The sequence below is a fragment of the Prionailurus viverrinus genome, chromosome F1, assembly GCF_022837055.1.
Source record: "Prionailurus viverrinus isolate Anna chromosome F1, UM_Priviv_1.0, whole genome shotgun sequence".
In the NCBI taxonomy this organism is placed as follows: Eukaryota; Metazoa; Chordata; class Mammalia; order Carnivora; family Felidae; genus Prionailurus; species Prionailurus viverrinus.
This window is the reverse complement of record NC_062577.1, coordinates 34241967-34261100: the sequence shown is the minus strand read 5'-3', so window position 1 is coordinate 34261100 and position 19134 is coordinate 34241967. Positions and strand designations below refer to the sequence as shown.

Below are 19134 nucleotides of genomic sequence, written 5' to 3'. Positions count from 1 at the left end.
GTTTTGCCCTGCATACATGGGGATGCAGGAGCAAATCGTTGTTTGTTGTTTTTACAGTATTCACTTCTACATATAATTGAAACAGAAGGCTAGGGGTAATAAATGCCCTGAAAATTACTAACAATATAATGTAGAAAGTCTGTGAAGGAAGACATTACACACTTAAAGAAGCCAGGAGTTTAGTGGTTAGTAAGGAAGAGGAGATAGTAAGTTTAGACCAATTCTTCCAGTGGTGGCAATATGTAGTATACTTTTTGTAGCTTTTGATTAAAAGGCTTGATGAGGGAAGACCATGTTTACATAAAATAGCAAGAAGCCATTTTAAAAGGAAAGATTAAAGATAGAAGCTAGGAGTTGATTGTTTTTATAGCAAGAATTAGCAGAGATGGCAAGATGACAGATACTACTTGTGTATACACTATGCGTTATTTTTTTTCTAATACTAGAGGAATAAGGATAACTATAAGAAGTTCCCAGCTCAGAAAGACCTCACAGTCCAGTAGGGGAGACACAATTAAATTGATCATGAAACATACTGTATTGTGCTAGGATACTAATACATAGGCTGTAAGTATGAGAATGCATCACAACTCCAAGTGGAAAGTTTAGCTTTGGGCAGTGGTGATAAAGTGTGCTTTCCTCTTTAAAAAAGGTGGAAAAAATGCAGGACAGATGGCAGGGGCTGGTTTGGATAAATACAATATTCTAGGAATACTCAGTGTCAGGAATGTTGAAAGCACCTTTGTTTCTTATATCTTCTTTACTGTCATTCCTACACTGACACGACTTGAGGAAAAAGGGGTAATGGGATGAGAGAAAGGGAAGTTTATCCTGTATATTTTGCGTAGGTCCTGTCTACAATATTGCCTTTTGCTTTACCAAGATTTATTGTTAGCTGGAACATATAGAACAATGACAGTTAAACTGGTATGCTGGAAGAGTGTGAATTTTCATTGATTATTTTTGGGATTGAAGGTTGTCAGAGACCAGCTTTTAGGGTACCACTGAAGAGAAGGCAGTTTACAGGTCTCTAAGCTGGCAGTAGAAGGATGTTTAGGAAGAGAATATAGTTGTGGCATCAGTTTCATGTTCTGATTGTATTCTGAGATTCCTTTTGAGATGCTGGTAGTTAGGAGGAGTGCATGGTGGGTGATCTTTAAGCCTTATTCCTTGACCACTGAGTATTTTCCTTAATGTGGTCATCTTTTAAAGGATGACTGGAAGACACTACTATATACATATGTGTGTGTGTGTGTGTGTGTGTGTGTGTGTGTGTGTGTGTGTGTGTGTATGTATATATGTATAGTTAGGGTAACTGAGTATGGCACCCTAGTATATTGGAAGACACAATAATGAATGTCATGATTTGATATTGGAGTAGAGTGATAGCATGAGACTTTAGAATTTTATTTCTTGCGTTAAATTAGAAGACTTGTATATACATTTTTATGGTATAGATTGGAGTTTGAATTTTGTCAGTTCTATGCCTTGTTCCATGAAACAAGTATCCTCTGCAATGAATGACATGACAGTTACTTCACAGGATTCAGTGCAGGGTTTAAGGTCTGTATGAAGCCCTTGGGTGGGCATTCAGCAAATGAGAGGACATGATCAAATTTTCTTCATACCATGTCCCTTGCTTTTCCAGGTCCCATTTCTTATTTTTGCGTGTGGCAGTTCTGTTTTTACTGCCCATTTCCATTCTTTTTTTTTCTTTCATTGTGTCCAATTTTACTTACTCTTAAATCTTAGCTTGAAAATTAATTCTTCTTTGAAGGCTCTCCTGACCTCCAAAGCAGCCTGTCCGCACATCCATAGCTTCTTGGGTATACCTCTATATTCTACAGTTATATTTCCTTTTTGAATGTGTCTATCTCCGTGTGTGTGTGTGTGTGTGTGTGTGTGTGTGTATTTTAAGTTTCAAGGGGCAGAATCTTCTCATTTTTCAATTCTAACATCTAGCACAGTGGCTGGTTCACAATATGAATGAATGGCTTTTGAATGACTAGATAAATGAGTGATAGACCAAGGGAAGTTGAATAATCTCATGATAGGTTATCTTAACCTTAGAAAAATAGGAACAAGATAATCTAAGAGAAATGGATTTAAGAATAGTATGGGATGTTAAATTTAGACAGATTTCACACTGATGTTATATAACAGAGATTCATCAAAATATGAATGGAAAGATGTGGCTTAGCAGAGGGGTTAGTCATGAAAATTTAGCAGCTCCATGACGATTTGTTCATGATGAATACCTGACTTGTGTGCTCCTTCTCTCTCTTTTTTAACCTTTCTAGAGAAGGTTAAAAAAAATTAAAATTCAAAAAACAAATTTGAAATTCAGCATATGTTGACAACATAGTATGTGCTCCCATGCTAGGTGATAAAAATGCATTTAGAAATGCTTTGAGAAAAGTGCACATATTACATGATAATTCTAAATTACAACAGTAATAAAAATTCCATAAAGCAAATCTTGGGAGGAATTGTCCAGAAACAGTTTGAATGACAGTTCTAAGAGTGAAGAGTAGTGAGAAACTATATATGATACAATAACAGAAAAACATATTAAATTATAACCCTTCAGCTGTATTTTCATAGGTCTTTTAGAACTGCAGGTAGCCAGCCAGTTAGCAGGTCCCAAAACAAATATACTCAGCACCATATACAATTTTCTTTTCATGTTCAGTGATGTCTCATTTTTAGTCTGCATGGTTTAGGAAGAATGCCTGTTCTTTATTAAAAAAATTTTTTACGCATCTATCAAAGAAGAAACACAGCTGACCCTTGAACAACATGGGTTTGAACTGCACAGGTCCATTTATATGGAGATTATTTTCAGTAAGGTTCAGCACTGTAAATGTATTTTCTCTTTCTTCTGTTTTTTATAACATTTTCTTTTCTCCGGCTTATGTTATTGTAATATACAGTATGTACATCATAAGTAATATATAGTAATGTACATCATACACTATAAGTATAGTATTTACACGTATATATTACAACTAATATAAAGTATATAATGCATATGACATGCAAAATATGTGTTAACTGACTGTTTATGTTGTCAGTAAGTCTTCCAGTCAATAATAGGTTATTAGTAGTTAAGTTTTGGGGGAGTAAAAAGTTATATGTGGATTTTCTACTACATGGGAGTTCAGTGCCCCTAACCCCTGCATTGTTCAAGGGTCAACTGTATTTCTTCTTTTAATGATTTTAAAAGGATTTGGTCAGAACAAATAAAGTCTTTTATGATTTGAAATTGAAGTAGATTGGTAGCTGGACATTCTATAATTTTTTTTCTTGCATCAGTTATAAAGAAGATGTAAATTATTTGAAAATAATCTATTAGATCTGAATATATTCACAATAAATGTTTAAATGCAGATATTTAAAAATTAGAAAAATTTTTTGCTTGTTTGGACTTGATTATGTCATTTTTAACTATTCAGTTGATCACATCAGACACACAAGAAATAATTGCATTCTATACCAACTCTTGTTTTTCTAAATGGGAAGGATGAAATGTCTTATACCAATTTTTGATGTGTGATGGCTAATTTTTAAGTGCCCTTATAAGTGTATGTATTATATATGGACACATATTTCTAAGGTAAATTGATTCCTTAATTTGTAATTAAGTAAAATTTTGGAAAGCGATATGATTGATATAAAAGAATTATATAATGCTTGCATACTTTGTTTCATAGTTCAGTATTTTATCAGTGATCTAACTAACCCTGAAGTATCAATTACTTCTTATTTAATTTGTGTTTTAGATACAGCATTAGCTTTTTTGTACATTCTTTTGTCTAAAGAAGAAGCAGAATAAAACATTATAAATAACTGGCAAGCATGGAGGAAGTACCTAAAATTAAATTTAAGAAAATCACCATAATTATGTCTTTCTCTCTATCCATCTTTCTTTATATACACATGATTGTTTCTTTTGTAGATGCAGTATTAGAATGCTTGAGGCCAAATGAGATCACATTCTTACTTTACCTGCATGTTATCTTCTATTTTCCACTGTTAAAGTTTTAAAATTTTATTGCAAACAGAGAAACTAATTTGGAAAAATGCAAGCGATATTTTAGAAATTTGCTTAATAGCTGAAGTATTTATTAGCAAACGGCAAGCTAGCAAGCTTGCAAAGCTAGCAAACTCCTATTGAAAAGAGTATTTCTGCATACATTTTAGATAATAACATTTGAGCCCCTGAAAAAATGACTTTCTTTTTCTGCTTAAAGGTGCATAAGTTTTATTTTAATGAGCTCTTTAGAGGTGAGGTTTTTATATTTATTTTTATGGCAGTGTTAATTATTATATTCTAATTATGCAAATGATTCAGACCCATTTTGGCACATCAGGCATTACTGGGCAGCCTACAGAAATGAAAAAATAATAGATGATGCAGATTGAAAAAGGTAAATGTGGTTTCACAGAAAATTACTTTTTATTGTGGCAAAAGTAAATCTGGAATTAGTTCTGTAAGGGGTCTTGAATCTTTGAGAGAACAGTTGAGAAATAATTTTTTCAAAGTGACATAACATAGGCTGAGGAATTAGAAGAATTCTTCCAAAGTCAGGAGAGGAAAACAATATTTAAATATTAGATAATATCTAAATATAAAATAATTTTATTTATTATAGAAATAAATAGAAATTTATTATAGAAATAAATCATATAGAAATATGGTAATATTTAAATATGAGATACAAGAAACATGAAAGTCTGCCAGTTCAAAATGTTACATTTCAAATTTTCTTAATTTTTAATTGAAAAAGAAGTTAAGATTAGTTAACTGTGAAACAAAAGATGGAAACAAAAGTAACATAGTTTCAGCTGTTACTTGAGGGAAAAATTAAAATTTTTCAAAATTGACATAAAGTCAATATTAATTCACATGGAATATGTTACTTTGAAATAATCTTGCTTTTTATAACTGTATACTGCTTTAAAAAATAGCTTTGGGGAAATTTCTTTTTTAGGAATTGGCGTAAGTTGAGTGAGGCTTGTAGGTTACAAGAATCCGTAACAAACCATAAGTTGCCACCTTACCTTTTTGTTCGGTTATTTCCATTTTCCCTCCCCATTTCAGTACATTATTAACAGATGATAAGCTCTTTTAGAGTAGTATTCCCAGGTTGTTTACTAATGTTTAAAATTTAAGCCTAAAATACGATTCTAAGTAGATATAAAAAGCATTTTACTACTAAAATTTTGAAGTTTAAGACATATTCTCTACTAGCTGAAAGTGTTGAACTTGATCAACATATGGTACTGGCTAGCCTCATCCCCACCCGTTCTTTTGTTATCTTGTTATTGTTGTAAGGCTTAATGACAGTTGTAAGCCATAGTTGTGGATGTGGGGGTTAGTCCACCCTGGGGAGAAGAGGAGGAAACAGCAGTGTGGATTATGGAAATATGGATTGATCTAAAAAGAGACCTCTTGTAAAAGAATGGGCTCAAAGAAAAGCTAGGAAAAACTGATGAAAAGATGATGGAATATGATGTGAAAATGATCATTTGAAATCTTTCCTTTCATTCCCAGCTGCTATGTTTGGGAGAAAAGGAATGCATTTGTATGTTAAGGGAGAGCTAAAAGAGGCCAGATGAATAGTATTATTTATTAGATATATTTTCATTTTGGGTAAGATAAATTATGTGCATTTTAATAGACTTTGCATATGTTAGGCTTTTTAAATCTTAAAGACATAATGTTAGGTATAATATTTCATAGAAATGTTTCAAGTAGTACACAACACTTGGTTAATGTTTGGTTTTTTAAATAGATCTAATTTCAAAAATTAACTTGATGGTTGTTAAAAATTGAATATTTTAACCAATTGTGATATCCTATTTAAATATTCTATTTAAAATATTAACTATTTTTTCTTACTATTATAAATTATTATTCAAATATATAGTTACATGTTAATTCATGTACATTTTGTCTAGATAAGTGATAACATTGCAACTTATCATATAGTAAGCTAGTACTAAATGATAACACATATTGTTACCCTTAGCCTATTTGACCAGAAAAGACAACAATGCAGTCTAGTGGTCATTTTGGTGAATGCAGACACGAGGTCCGTGTGGTTTTAACTAGTTTCTGATGTGCTTGTGTATAGTGAATGAAAACTTGTTGCCTGATTCTAAAGTTTGGAAAAAGTTAGATTGAGAAAAAGCCTGAAAGCATAGAAATAAGGCATTAGGAGGAGGAGGAGCATATTTTGAAGGAAGGATGGGGTTTTCAATTTTGGATATGTCCCGTATTCTGGTAGGGATGTCTTCTAAGTAGTAGGAAACCTCTGACTGGAGTTTAGGAAAGGATGATGACATGGTTCTACACAGCTGTTAAGTAGATGACCTGGGTTTTGAACCTCTCATTCTGGCTAGAGAACCCAGACTTTCATCCACTGTGTTTAGCAGTAAGGTTAGATTCCCTATCGAGACGTGAAGCCTAAAGACAGAAGAACTCTGGAGACCACCGATGGAGAAGGCTTATGGAGAAGGAGTCATGAAGCAGCTCTAAAAGAAATGGTACTCATGGGAGGAGATCTAGATAAAGTGGAAAAAGACATCTCAGGAAGAGACTTGTAAGCAAGAGGGGTTATGGAGAAACCTGGGCTTCCTTAGGTCAAGGGGAAGATCACTTTCATTTTACAATCCCAAGTGTTTTTTTGCTTGGTAGATACTGAGTAAATGCATGTTACATGAATAAATGAAATGTGACACATTGCAGAAAAGTCAAATTTGATAAATACTGGGAAAAAGGTTATTAGATGAAGAAATTAGAGATCGCTGGTGGCAGCAGCTGAGAAGAATCAACGATAAGAAGTGATGGAGGGGCGTCTGAGTGGCTCAGTCGGTTAAGCGTCTGACTTCAGCTCAGGTCATGATCTCACAGTTCGTGGGTTTGAGCCCCGCGTGGGGCGCTCTGCTGGCAGCTCAGAGCCTGGAGCCTGCTTTGGATTCTGTGTCTCCCTCCCTCTCTGCCCCTCCCCTGCTCATGCTCTATCTCTGTCTCTTAAAAAATGAATAAGTGTAAAATGATTTTTAAAATGATTAAAAAAGTGATGGAGACTTGCTGAAAAGACATCACACTTTTAAGAAAATTTTCAGCGAAAGAGAGAATTATTCTAGGTGTACTTTTGAGCTGACCAAAGGTTGAATCTAACTTCACAGAATTTATTTTAGTCTGGCTTACAAATAAGCCACTCCTGTTTTTATAATTACTCTTGGTTTCCATATATTCCAATACAATAACACGTTGTAAGGAATATATAGAAGGTATGAGATAATTTATTCAAGAGAATTATTTCTTCTTAACTGAGAAAGTTTATCAAATGACTATATGTAGTGTCTGGTTTATTGAGGCAAATCCTTTACAAGAGATTCAGGAAATTGTGTTTTCTCTTTAAGGTCATTTTTGCCAAAGTGGACTAGACTAGGAGTGATCAAAACTCATTGCTATTTGGTGAGGCCTGTTTGGTGGCTTTCTGTGTGTGAAAAGAACCAGTGTTCACAGTTCAATTTCTCATAGAAAGAATTTTCTGCATTACAAGAACTAAAACCAAAATTGGCACCTTTACTTGTAATCTCAGCAAGAGGCCAAAGATTACGTCAGCAGGAGTGTGAACTACATTTTTATTCCAAGAGGTGGATGTTCTGTAATGGGTGGGGTGGAATAAGTTTGCAGAATAATAATAGCTCATAATATTTTTGTTTATAATTTTGAGAAATATTCATTCAAAAAAAACTCCACCATGACTTCAAGTTTAATTGTAGTTTGACATATTAAAGATTATGGGCATGTACATTTTTTATAGAAGAAAAATGTTGGGTAATTAAGATAACCTAAAATATATGGTCAGAGCTCCAGGGGTCTTGATTTATAGTCCTGCCTATTGACTATATCTGAATAAAGTTTTATTTTAATTATTAAGTACTTAGTTCTTGCTTTAGATTGAAAGGGATAAAAATGTCTAGCAAACTTTATTGAACAGAATTCTTAAAGATACAACCGAATCCAGGGTGTTTACTCTCTGAGCTACAGGTTTCCTTGTCCATCTGACCATATACAGACAGCTTTTTTTTTTTAATTTTTTTTTTAAGGTTTATTTATTTTTGAGACAGAGAGAGACAGAACATGAACGGGGGAGGGTCAGAGAGAGGGAGACACAGAATCTGAAACAGGCTCCAGGCTCTGAGCTGTCAGCACAGAGCCCGACGCGGGGCTCGAACTCACGGACTGCGAGATCATGACCTGAGCCGAAGTCAGCCGCCCAACCAACTGAGCCACCCAGGCGCCCACAGACAGCGTTGACCTATCTACCCAATTTCATACTTGAGCCCAAGATAAATACTGTCTCAACACTGACTCCCTCTGTTACAATTAACTTTGTTTAACTTCATGCTGCTCTTGTTACTCCAGTATTATTTATTTATTCTAGTATGACCCTTGTTCTGATATTTGACAGTGATTTTGTTTCAGATTTTAAATAATAGGATTCAAATTTAATTACTTTGCATTTTACTCCTCTGGAAAGAAAAAAAAATCAACTTAAGCCCTTATTTATAAGTCTTTTATTTGAAAGGAGTTAGATGTATGCTTTTACTGTAAATCTGGTATTCTCAGTAGTAATAAACAAGCGTAGGTAGAAACAGCATTTTCTTTTCTCTCTTTCTTTTTTTCTCTTTTTTTCTCTTTTTTTTTGCCTCAGAACTTAATTTCAAGGGCCTAGAACAACGTAGGGCAGGAAAGACTCACATTTGTAATTACATATTATCTCATTTTCATTTCTCCCCATGATTCCTTCATGTCCTGGCCCCCTTTATTTTTCCATACACCAGGTTGAACTTTGTTTCTGAAATATTAATTGTATAATCTTAATTCTTTATAAATATAGGAAATATCCACCATACAGAGACCAAGTGGGCATCAAATTTAGGCATCTGCAGATTATATGTTGGAACCTCCATGAAAACAAAGTGGAAAAAAAATACATATGATGGAGAATACTGGTTAGAAGCTTTAGCCTGTGAGATCAAGTCCTGACTCTAGCATTTGCTAGCCATGTGGGTTTCGACAAGTTACTCCGTCTCTTGGACTTCTTCTTTTGTTTGTTTGTTTTTCCCCCACATATAAAAGGAAACAAAACAGAAGTTGTTGTAGGGATGAAATGAGGTAATATATGTAAAGTGCTTAGGTCAGAACCTGGCACAGAGTAAGCAATTATTTTATTATATTTTAATTTAGAAAAAGAATCAAATAAGAAAACACGCAGACTCTTAACTCACATTTCCTTGAACTGTCTGCCAAGGCAAATTTATTCTGATGATGCTAAAACAGGGTTACTTAACAGGAGTTCAACAAGTTTTTTTTTTCAGATCTTGAGTGGTGTGCCAGACTCTGATTAGGCATGAGAGGAGCTCCAGGGTTGAATAAGCCCCCAAAGATTTTAGAGATTCTTTTATTTCCATTGATCATGGTAATTGTAACTACTAGAACTTTCTGGTTTGCTACTGTCTTCATTTATCTCTGGTTACTGATGAGTGACATATGGTGATTATAATATTAGAAGTGGTTAAACACTCTATAACCTATATCTTGAAATAAATCTTTAGGAAAATAAAGACATGATGTGTTGTCATCATTGTATGAGAAAATTTACCTAGTTGATGGCCTGGGGATATTATATTAGAGTATTTGTTGAGAGGAGCATAAAAATATGAAGAATCATGTTGATCCTTCATAATGTTGGAAAAGAGAACAGTCACTCCTATCTCTTATCCATATGTTTTAACCAGCGTCATTTCCTTTCTTGGTCTTTATGTAGGCTAGATGCTATCTCTAAAGCACCAGACAGTTTATCCAGTCCCCTCTTGATGTCTCCATCTTTACTCCCATATGTATCTTAATTTTGTGCCCTTGTCTGCATTGCTGCTATAACTGTCTTATTTCAGGCTGCCACCACTCACCTTGATTATTGCAGAAGTCTTCTGATTTCCTAGTCTTCAGTTTATCCTTTTTAAATTTATTCTACACAGTGTAGCCAGTGATCTCTCTAAAATTCAAGCCCAGTTGTGTCTCTCCCTTATTTTAAACCCTTCAAAGCTTCCCTATTTTTCTTAGGGAGAGTGAACCATGATTTACTGTCCAAACTGAGATACTTATTTATTAGGTGTTTTTGACCAATTATTTTTAAATGGCATGATGCAGATCTTAAGTGTACAATGAAATGAGTTTTGGCAGATGCATACACCTGTGTAACCCACATTCCTTTAAAGATAGAGACTTCTTAGCACTCTAGGAAGTTCCTTGCCACCTTCTGGTTACTCATTGTATCCTCTACCCTCTCCCCCCCCCATAGCCCCAGGCTACCACTTTTCTGATTTCTATTAAAATAAATTATAACTTGGATACCTTTGAGAGTAAAAGGGGATGCTATTGATAATTTTCTGAGAAGATACATGTGAAGTTGTTCTGGGCAAACCAGGAGGAATGGTTTCCCTACTCTTTGCCTTAAGTCCATACTTCTTAGTTTGCCTAAAAGCATTATAAATTCAGTCCCCTGCTTATTTCTCAAGCTACATTCTCTTACTATTTGTCTAAACTTTGTCCTTGCTGTTTCTAATTTTTAGACTTTTGTTTTGTACATATTCTTTCCTATGAGGGAAGACCATTTTTACCTCTTTTCTGCCTCCCTCTTCTCATTCTATAGCCTGGCCAGTTTCTCCTTCTCCCTTTGTTTCTCTACTTAGATAGGATTTTTTCCCTTGAGACTTTAACCACACTTCTCCAGAAGCACCACTCTCAGTTTGGTTTATATGTCTCTCTTCTAGACTTCCTGGTATTTTTCACTTTTCCTGCCAATGCTCTTAGTACATTATAATGTGATTGTCTGTGATTCCCATTCACACATTAAATACTTGGTAAATGAACATATGTAAACATATTGGCAATTCATATAAATAAATTCACATGGAGTTTGCCAGTATGTGAGTACTGCTTAGACTATACCCTTTTAAGTAAATGGTCTTCATAGAACAGTTTATATTTTATAATTGTGTAACTCTAATTTAATTCTTCCAAACAAAGCCTCCAAATAGCTAAATAGACAATTAATTATGATTTTTCCAAACTTTTAAAATATACCATGATTCACATTTCTGCTAGGTGGTTTTACAGACTCTACGGACTTTCAAGGGAAAAAGAAATAATAAATATACCATTGCTCCCAGGATATAATACCCATCTAGAGGTATATTTTTCAAACATCTCAAAGTGTACAGTCCCTGATATATGCTTTAAACTAAAGATTCTGTTCTTTCTTAAATAATCAGACAAATGACAAGATTCCCATCTGGTGTGTCGCAAGATTCGCTGTCTAGGGAAAATTAGCAGTTCGGGCATAATTCTGAACTAGGTTTAAGGCAGGACCAGGAAAAAAAAGGTAATTAAAATTTACTGCTCTGGAATATATCCTTTTTCTGGTTGTCCTCTGTAATATAAAAATCAGTTCTCTAATGTGGGACCCTCACAGTGAATAGAGAAGATGTCATGAACATCATGACAGGAGGATTATCTGCACACGGCCTAGGTATGAAGAACCACAGAAATAATATGAATCAAGAGTCTTGCCGGACTGAAGAAAAACATACAATCAAGATTAACAAAGAACAAAGAGAGATAGCACTATTAAAGGGCGGTGACGGAAAGAGAGGATGTATTTTCTGAGGGTACCCTTAACAAAATCTTTGCCAGAAACAAACAAACAAAAACACAACACGGTGTCTTTGCCAGGGAAAGGCCTAATCTGAGGTTGTAGAAGAAAGCCAGAGATAGTTTTATTCCTCAAGTTGGTCAGTTCCTTACCTAGAATTGTTAATTAATCTTTATTATGTGGATTGATAAATAAGTACATGAAACAGGAATTTTATTAGTAAATCCTCCTTAAATGAAAAATGTCTGTTGGCATGATTCTCTGAAGATAGCTTTAATTCAAAACAAGTACCAATGCGGCAGCCCAAAGTAGGCTCTTATAACATGTTAAAATCATCAGATGTGCACATGGTATGACTTTGCAGGGTTAACAGAGTCTGCTTTTATTGTGGCTGGTTGTATAGAAATAGTAGAATATATTCAAGTCTATATCTACATATATATACCTATCCGCATGAACCTATATTAAATACATTAAAATATTTCAAAGGAGGCAGATCAATTATTCAGTATAATATTTGTCATCATTTTAGGTCTCAGTATGCTAATGTTTTGGCACAGGTCATTGAACACAGGACCTTAATGTTGCAGTTACTCAGTAAATATTTGTTGGAATTCATATGATGTGTAAGAGTTCTTAAAACAAGTAACTAATTAATAAAAAGAGCTAAGAGTTGTTAGGAGGTTTTTATATGTCTGTCATTATCTAATCATTTGTGTGGATTTCTGTTTAATCCTCACAGAATCCTCCTATAAATCCCCAAATAAATCCTCAGTCCTACAAGATAGATAACTTCTGCCCATTTTCCAGATGAGGTAAATGGAGCACATAGCCAATATCTTGTGGAGCCAGACTTTGAATATTAACTGCTTGAATCTACAGGATGGCGCCCTTGACTGTGATTTTCCATCTAACGTGCGTGCCTGCGTGCCTATGTGTGCCTGTTTTGTAATGATCTAATCTTAAGTCTCCCTAGTTCTGAAATTCAGGATCCTATTTCCTTTACCCTACACAACATCTAGCTGTGGATTGAAGTCATGGTAGCTTATAGGTTGACTGACATAAAACTTGTTTATTCCTAAAGATTGAAGTCCTTTCCTGCTCCTCTTAATTCTGCTTATCTTGATTTAAATGACTGCTTGATACTCACTTTTAAAGGCTTTAGTATCTGTAAATGCAGATAAATATTATAGGCAATGTTCTATTTAATGTATTTCCTTTGGTCTAGAAAATGTTACTAGTTAAAATAGGGGTGAATGAACAAAGAGGTATTTGTCGGAAAGGGGTGAGACGTTATATGGTTATTAGAAAAGAAAGGGAGTCTTCCTAAATGTTTTATTCTTAGTGGTGTATAATTGTTATTCAAGTCCTTGATTAAAAGGTAGTTAACCTAGGGATAAAAATTTGAAGGCGATTTTTAGTAGTATTTTTGACAAAGAAACTTTGGAAACCCATTTTCATATATCTAAATGTACGGTTTTCTTTCACAGCTTTTAAATGCTTCTCTTAAATTAATGAGGGAAATATATTATACTTTTTATTTGCCGGGAAAACTACCTTTCTCATTGTAAATATACATATTTTTATAACATCTCTCTGTCCTGCTTCGAATCTCGGCTTTTTCATTGTCATTGGGTTAAAAATAACATGATTGCAGACTACAGAGGTCTCTTCATCCTTCAAACACTGATTGTGTTTCCACGGCACAGTTATGTTTATAGCAAAATGTATTTCCTCCTTGGCAGTTACTTAAATCTTCCAACAATAAAAATTCATTTTTAATTTTTGAAAGTGAAAAATAACTTGACCTGAGTTCCCAGCCTACGTAATTTTAGTGTCAGAATTCACAGACATACTGTGCTTTCCCTAATTTAAGGAGGAATGATGAAAGAGAAATTTGTTTCTAATTGAAATACTACATAAAAGTAAATACCAAGAGAAAAATTCCACAGTGGGTTCATTTATTCTGATGGTTATTCCTTGGCTTAAAGTTTAAAATACATTCTCTAAATTTAAACAAACTTCTTTAAAAACACGAGAAGATGGTGTCTAAAGAGGCTATATGTATAACTTAACCATGTTAATATAATTTTACCTTGTAATAAAATGCAATCTGGCTTGACCACCTTGTTAGTATAGCTGTATTTCCCTTGAAAATGTAAGGCATCTTGTGGTGCCCCCATGAGTTTGCTGCGGGGCCCTGAGACATCTCTGCGCACAGTGTGGGAATCTCTGTTCTGCTCTATGCAGCCTGCTTGTGACTGAACAGCTTAGTGCATGCTTCTTTTGAGAAAAAAAGTTGATTTCCCCCCATGTAAAGCACAGATTGAATTCATAGTATTAATTAATTTTCACTTATTTGGGGAAATAATATTCAAAATTAAGTAATCACCTTTTTAGAATTCTATGGCCTTGGTGAAAAATTAGAATTGACAAATAGCCCCTTTGTTGCTACAGAATGATTTTGAAAGTGTTACTGAAATGAATAAAATTATGGATATTTGAAAACTGTTCTTATATAATATTGTGTTATATTTTTCCTGAGAGCTTTGTTATAAATGTAATTACTTGATTAAAATTTTTGTAAGGAGTCTTAAGAAAGAAAATATGATACTCCAGCTTGTTTATATTAAATGACATGCCTCGTGGTTAGCAGAAAATGAGTAAGTCTGAATTTTGATTTTTTTCTAACTACTCCAAGGCTAAGCTAAGCATAGGCCACCATTTCCCTTGCCAGTGATTAGTTTAGGAGCGACTCTGACCTTCTGGCTAATTAAATATAATGGGAAAGTCAGCCTGTGGGGCTTCTGGGAAAGGTTTCCTCTGATAAGAAGAGAAAACAGAAAGAAATGCTTCTTTCCCTGGACACTGCTGTGTCTTCATGTGGTGTGCTGAACTCTGGCAGCTTATTTCGTGACCATGAGTAGAGGTAGCTGAGGACAAAACCAACAAACTCAGGACAACAAAGCAGGACAGCAGATTCCTGGGTCCTCAAAGAGGATGTTGAATTAACCTGTCCTGAACAAATCTACCTTGTCATTTTTGCAGTGAAAGAATAACTATTCATTATATATTAAGCACCCTACATTGATACAGTTAGTCTTATTTCTTAATTTCTTAATGGATGGTATTCAAACTAAGTTAAAGAGTCAAGACCCTTATGGCACTAGAGTGTGGGTGATCAAATGTATTTTGAAGGACCTTCCCGTTTGATTCTTAACACCTTATCTTCTAATTCTTACTGCCCTCCCATTGAGGACCTCTGGAAGAAGATAGTTATGAAATTCAATTAAGAGGACTTGAAGAATGACTGATTTTATTTGGGAATCAGGAAAGGGAAGGGGTATAGACAACCACCATGTTTTGGTTTGGGTAACTGGGTAGGTGTTGCTGCTCTTCTAGGTGATAAGGACTACAACTAAAAGAATTACTTCAGTTTTGCATATTCTGAATTTGAGGTGTCAGAAATTGGTACTGCAGAGTAGTTAAATATATAATCCCTGAGTCAGAAATATCTAAACTGCAAGACGATGAGATTTGGTAGTTGTACTGGAACCATGGGTGAAAACGAAATTGCCTTGGCAGATACACCTTATTGGTGTGGAAGAGAGGAGGTGTAGAACCTTGGAGGCAGGGGAAGAAGTAGTGGAGAAAGAAGAAAAACAATTAGTGATATCAACAAGGACATGACTCATTTCATCTTAGATTCTTCTCTGAGAAATTCCAAGACATTTGTAATTATTGAACTTTCATCAGGAGGTAGACTCTACATATTTTAGTTTTTTCAAAAAGTAGATTCTTAAATGCTTTCCCCCCTTTTATTTGATTAATTTGTAATGTTGAACAGTAGCGTTGTGGGATAAAGAGTTAATAAACCCCTCTAACACTAGCAGTTTACTCTCTTCTCCTTTATTTGACTGTACAGCTTATTAATACAAATGTGGAATATAGTACCAAAAACACCCACCCCAATGTATAAATTTTCATCAGTCCTTATTTCCAGTCATTTATAGGACAGCAGATGTGTTGTTTTTAGGGCATATGCATATATATGTGTTATGCCCTTCGTATTTTGCTCTTCATAATTGTATATTCTACTTCATTCTTTTTGTTATTACTATTTTTAATACTTAACATTTTAGTCAAGGTGTTCTTTTTATATAAAAATAAAATATATTTGAGAGATTTAAGATGATCCGGAAAACTCAAATAATTTTTCTTGGCCAAGGAAATCAGGTATTGCCTGAAAACAAAGCCTGTAGAGAACAGAGAAACAAAACTTTTGAAGAGTATGATCTTAAATCTTTTACATAATCTATGGATCCCAATTCAGAACTGTGCGTGTGTGTTTGATATCAAAATCACCTTATGATGGAAATATCAGACTTTATGAACACTTCCAATGCATATAAAAGTATAATTTCCAATTAACATTATTGCTGAAAGGATCCCCCCCAAAAACCCATTTGCATGTATCTTATTCCTCCCTTCAACTCTCTCTCACTCTCTCTGTCTCTCTGTCTTTTCTTTTTTAACTTCAGTTTGAATAGCACCTGTAATTAAGGAAGAAAACCGAGCCCTGGGAGCTAGGTAGGACTTTCAGCTATTGATCTGTGTAAACCCAGCTTATACTGTCAGGGGAGAAACAGTCAACTGCTGAGTTGCTTTGTCACTGACATAAGCTGAGAGAGGATTTTTTTGTCTATACTGTTTATACACTAGTCTATAGACCTGCTGGCTGGTTGAATTTTAAAGAGTGCGGAGGTTTAAAGACTTGTCCCCTGAGGGATGCTTCTGCCAGTTGGGAAGCGAGCTGAGGCTGTTTTGCAGAAGTGTGTGCCTGTGTGTTGCGTGTAGAAGGAGGGAGGGGGAGGGTGTGAAAGATTGAGCAACTAACCGGGAAACATTCTTCTTAATTTGAGTCTTAAAAAATTGATGGGAAATATATTACTACTTTGGGCGTATTTAGAAGTAGACAATGAGTTTGAAATATCTATATTGTTACAGAAATTATATGAACTTTGTAGGGGGGATATCAAAATAGTGTTCATAGGCGTAGTGAATACGATAAATGGCTTCACTTTTTGTAGCAAGACAAGGATTAGTGATGGTCAAGTGAACTGTTTTCAGTTTCAGTAATTTAAATTATTTCAAGTTTAGCAGCTCTTTTAATTACATGTAACAGAATGCTTTCAATAGTAAAACAGCTTTTTCTAAATATGGGGTCTGTGCTCATATTTTTAAAGGTATGTATGTGTTCATAAGCAAACCAGGGTACCCTTCCCTAAAGGTAGAAGGTTGCTTTTTTACATGATGCTTTTCTTTCTGCTTTAGCGTCATAAGGCTCTTGAAGCTTTCATAGGTATTGCCATTGGAATTTTGCAATGTGATGTTATTAACTAATACCTCATTGTAGTCTACAGGTTAAAAGAACTTAATAGATCCTACTTTAAAACACTCAGTATTATGTTTCTGCAGAGGATTTAAATATTCAGATATTAATATTTTCTCTGGACGCAAATTTTATTGGTAAAGAGGTGGTAGTTCTGATGGGGGTGACTACTGCCTGAAGATATTTGCTTTTTTTCTTTTTGATAGGAAACATTCTCCTAAATCTCTGCTTTGTCTTGTAAAGTTACCTGGCTTTGAACTTATATGATGTGATCTTCAATTCTAAAGTTTAAGTTTAGAATCAGAGTTAATTTTTAGTTGTTTTTCATATATAACAAAATAGATCTTTCTCAGTTTTTTGCCAAGCGTCCGTTATTTGTATTTTATTATGACTGTTAACGAGTATGACTTCCAAAAGCTTTTAAAATTATTTTATAATGACTATAAAATCACTGCAGGTTTCAAAATCAATAGGTTATTTTCTGTGCTCAGTTAAAACATTGATTTTCATATGAGGCAATTCATAAACAAAAATGCATAGAATAGAAGGTATGTTGTTTTAAATTTAAGGGCTTATTTTTAGATACGCATTCTTTTAAAGAATGTTATTTGAGATAAACTTGCTGTTACTCTTGTTGAATTTACTGAGAGAAACATATAAATGTGTTTCTTTAGCCATAGAACGTCTTTTTCTTTTTTTTTTTAACCATTTTACTATGGGACATGTAGCGTTGTTTTACCTCTCAGTAATTCATTCTGCTGCCAACTTCATTCCCTTTTCTCTGCCTGCATTTTAATTGAAACAACATTTATATTTTTGAGCCAGGATCTGTCAGAAGTCCCTGTGGCTAGTCTGTGGTACAAGTAGCAGCAGACGTAGCTTACCCATATGGTGCGGTGCTTCTTGTAAAATCCATATGGCCTTGTTGAAGGGAATCCCAGCGGGGATGTGAAGGGTGTTAATACCCTTCAGGCCAGGCCTTTCCCTCCTGGGGCTTCCGTGGCATTGTCAGTGCAATCTGCCAAAGCACCAACTTAATTCCTTTTTAATAATCAATTATTTTAGTCTAGGAACCTGTGCTATTTTTCCTAAGGAAAAAAAAAAAACAAACTTTTTTCCTCCCTAGAAAATGTCTCAAGAAAAGTTTTAACTGCATCTTTAAAAATATTCTAAAGCTTTTTTTTTTTAATTTGCATTTGCAGGAAGTACTACAGAGCGTGCCCAAGTTCTGTTTCCCCTTTGACATTGAAAGGTACGGTATAAGGGTATATAAGCCATCATTCAAAGTAACTTCAACTCATCTTAGTGAGCACTTTAAAATGATGACATGTGTTTTTTAGTAAAAAGAAATGGCTTTCTCTTCACCGCTTCTAACAACAACAAAAAAATTAAATAATATTTGGAGAGAAGTAGCCTTTTTACATCACTATATCTTTTGTTTTCTCCACTCTGGCCAGTTAGAAGTCTTAAGGATCCATTTCTTCCTTTTGTTCTTCAGGTACATATTGTAAGCACCTGCAGAAAAAAATATCACTGTGTCCTTAATCAGAGCCTTAGAATTGTGTCTTTTAAAATGAGATGTATATATCCTGGTTTCTATCTCACTTCACCCTAATTGAAAAGACCATCTGTGTGATATTGTAAAACCCATGACTAGTTGTCTCCCAAGAATAGCTGTATAGAAATAGTGCAATATTATGGAAGGCTGCAGGGAAACCCTCCCAGCAGTTTTGAAAATCTCATTATGTTTGTATTTTACTAAACAAATACTGAATGAATAGAGTATTACCTGTGTGTAGTTGGAATTTCACAGAATCTATGGGCCTTTGAGCGTAAAAACAGGTCACTTGTTTCTCACGTGATTTTCACACCCTATTATCAGTTTTTTAAGAGTATGATATGAGGGGTTTTAAAAGAAAATTTATTTTCAGAAAATATTTTGCTAAAGTAAAGATGAGTAAAAATCTGAAATTTACAATATTTAAGATCATGCCTTGTGAATGA

General features: G+C 34.4%; 1 protein-coding gene across 3 annotated transcripts in view; it reads left to right on the top strand.

Moving 5' to 3' along the window:
• The window catches only part of DENND1B (DENN domain containing 1B), a 255847-nt gene that overhangs the window by 82642 nt on the left and 154071 nt on the right, over window positions 1–19134 (top strand). For all 3 annotated transcript variants that reach the window (XM_047840394.1, XM_047840395.1, XM_047840393.1), the window contains exon 4: window positions 18333–18382. In XM_047840394.1, coding sequence (XP_047696350.1) covers window positions 18333–18382 — 50 coding nt within the window. The remainder of the gene's footprint in view (window positions 1–18332; window positions 18383–19134) is intronic.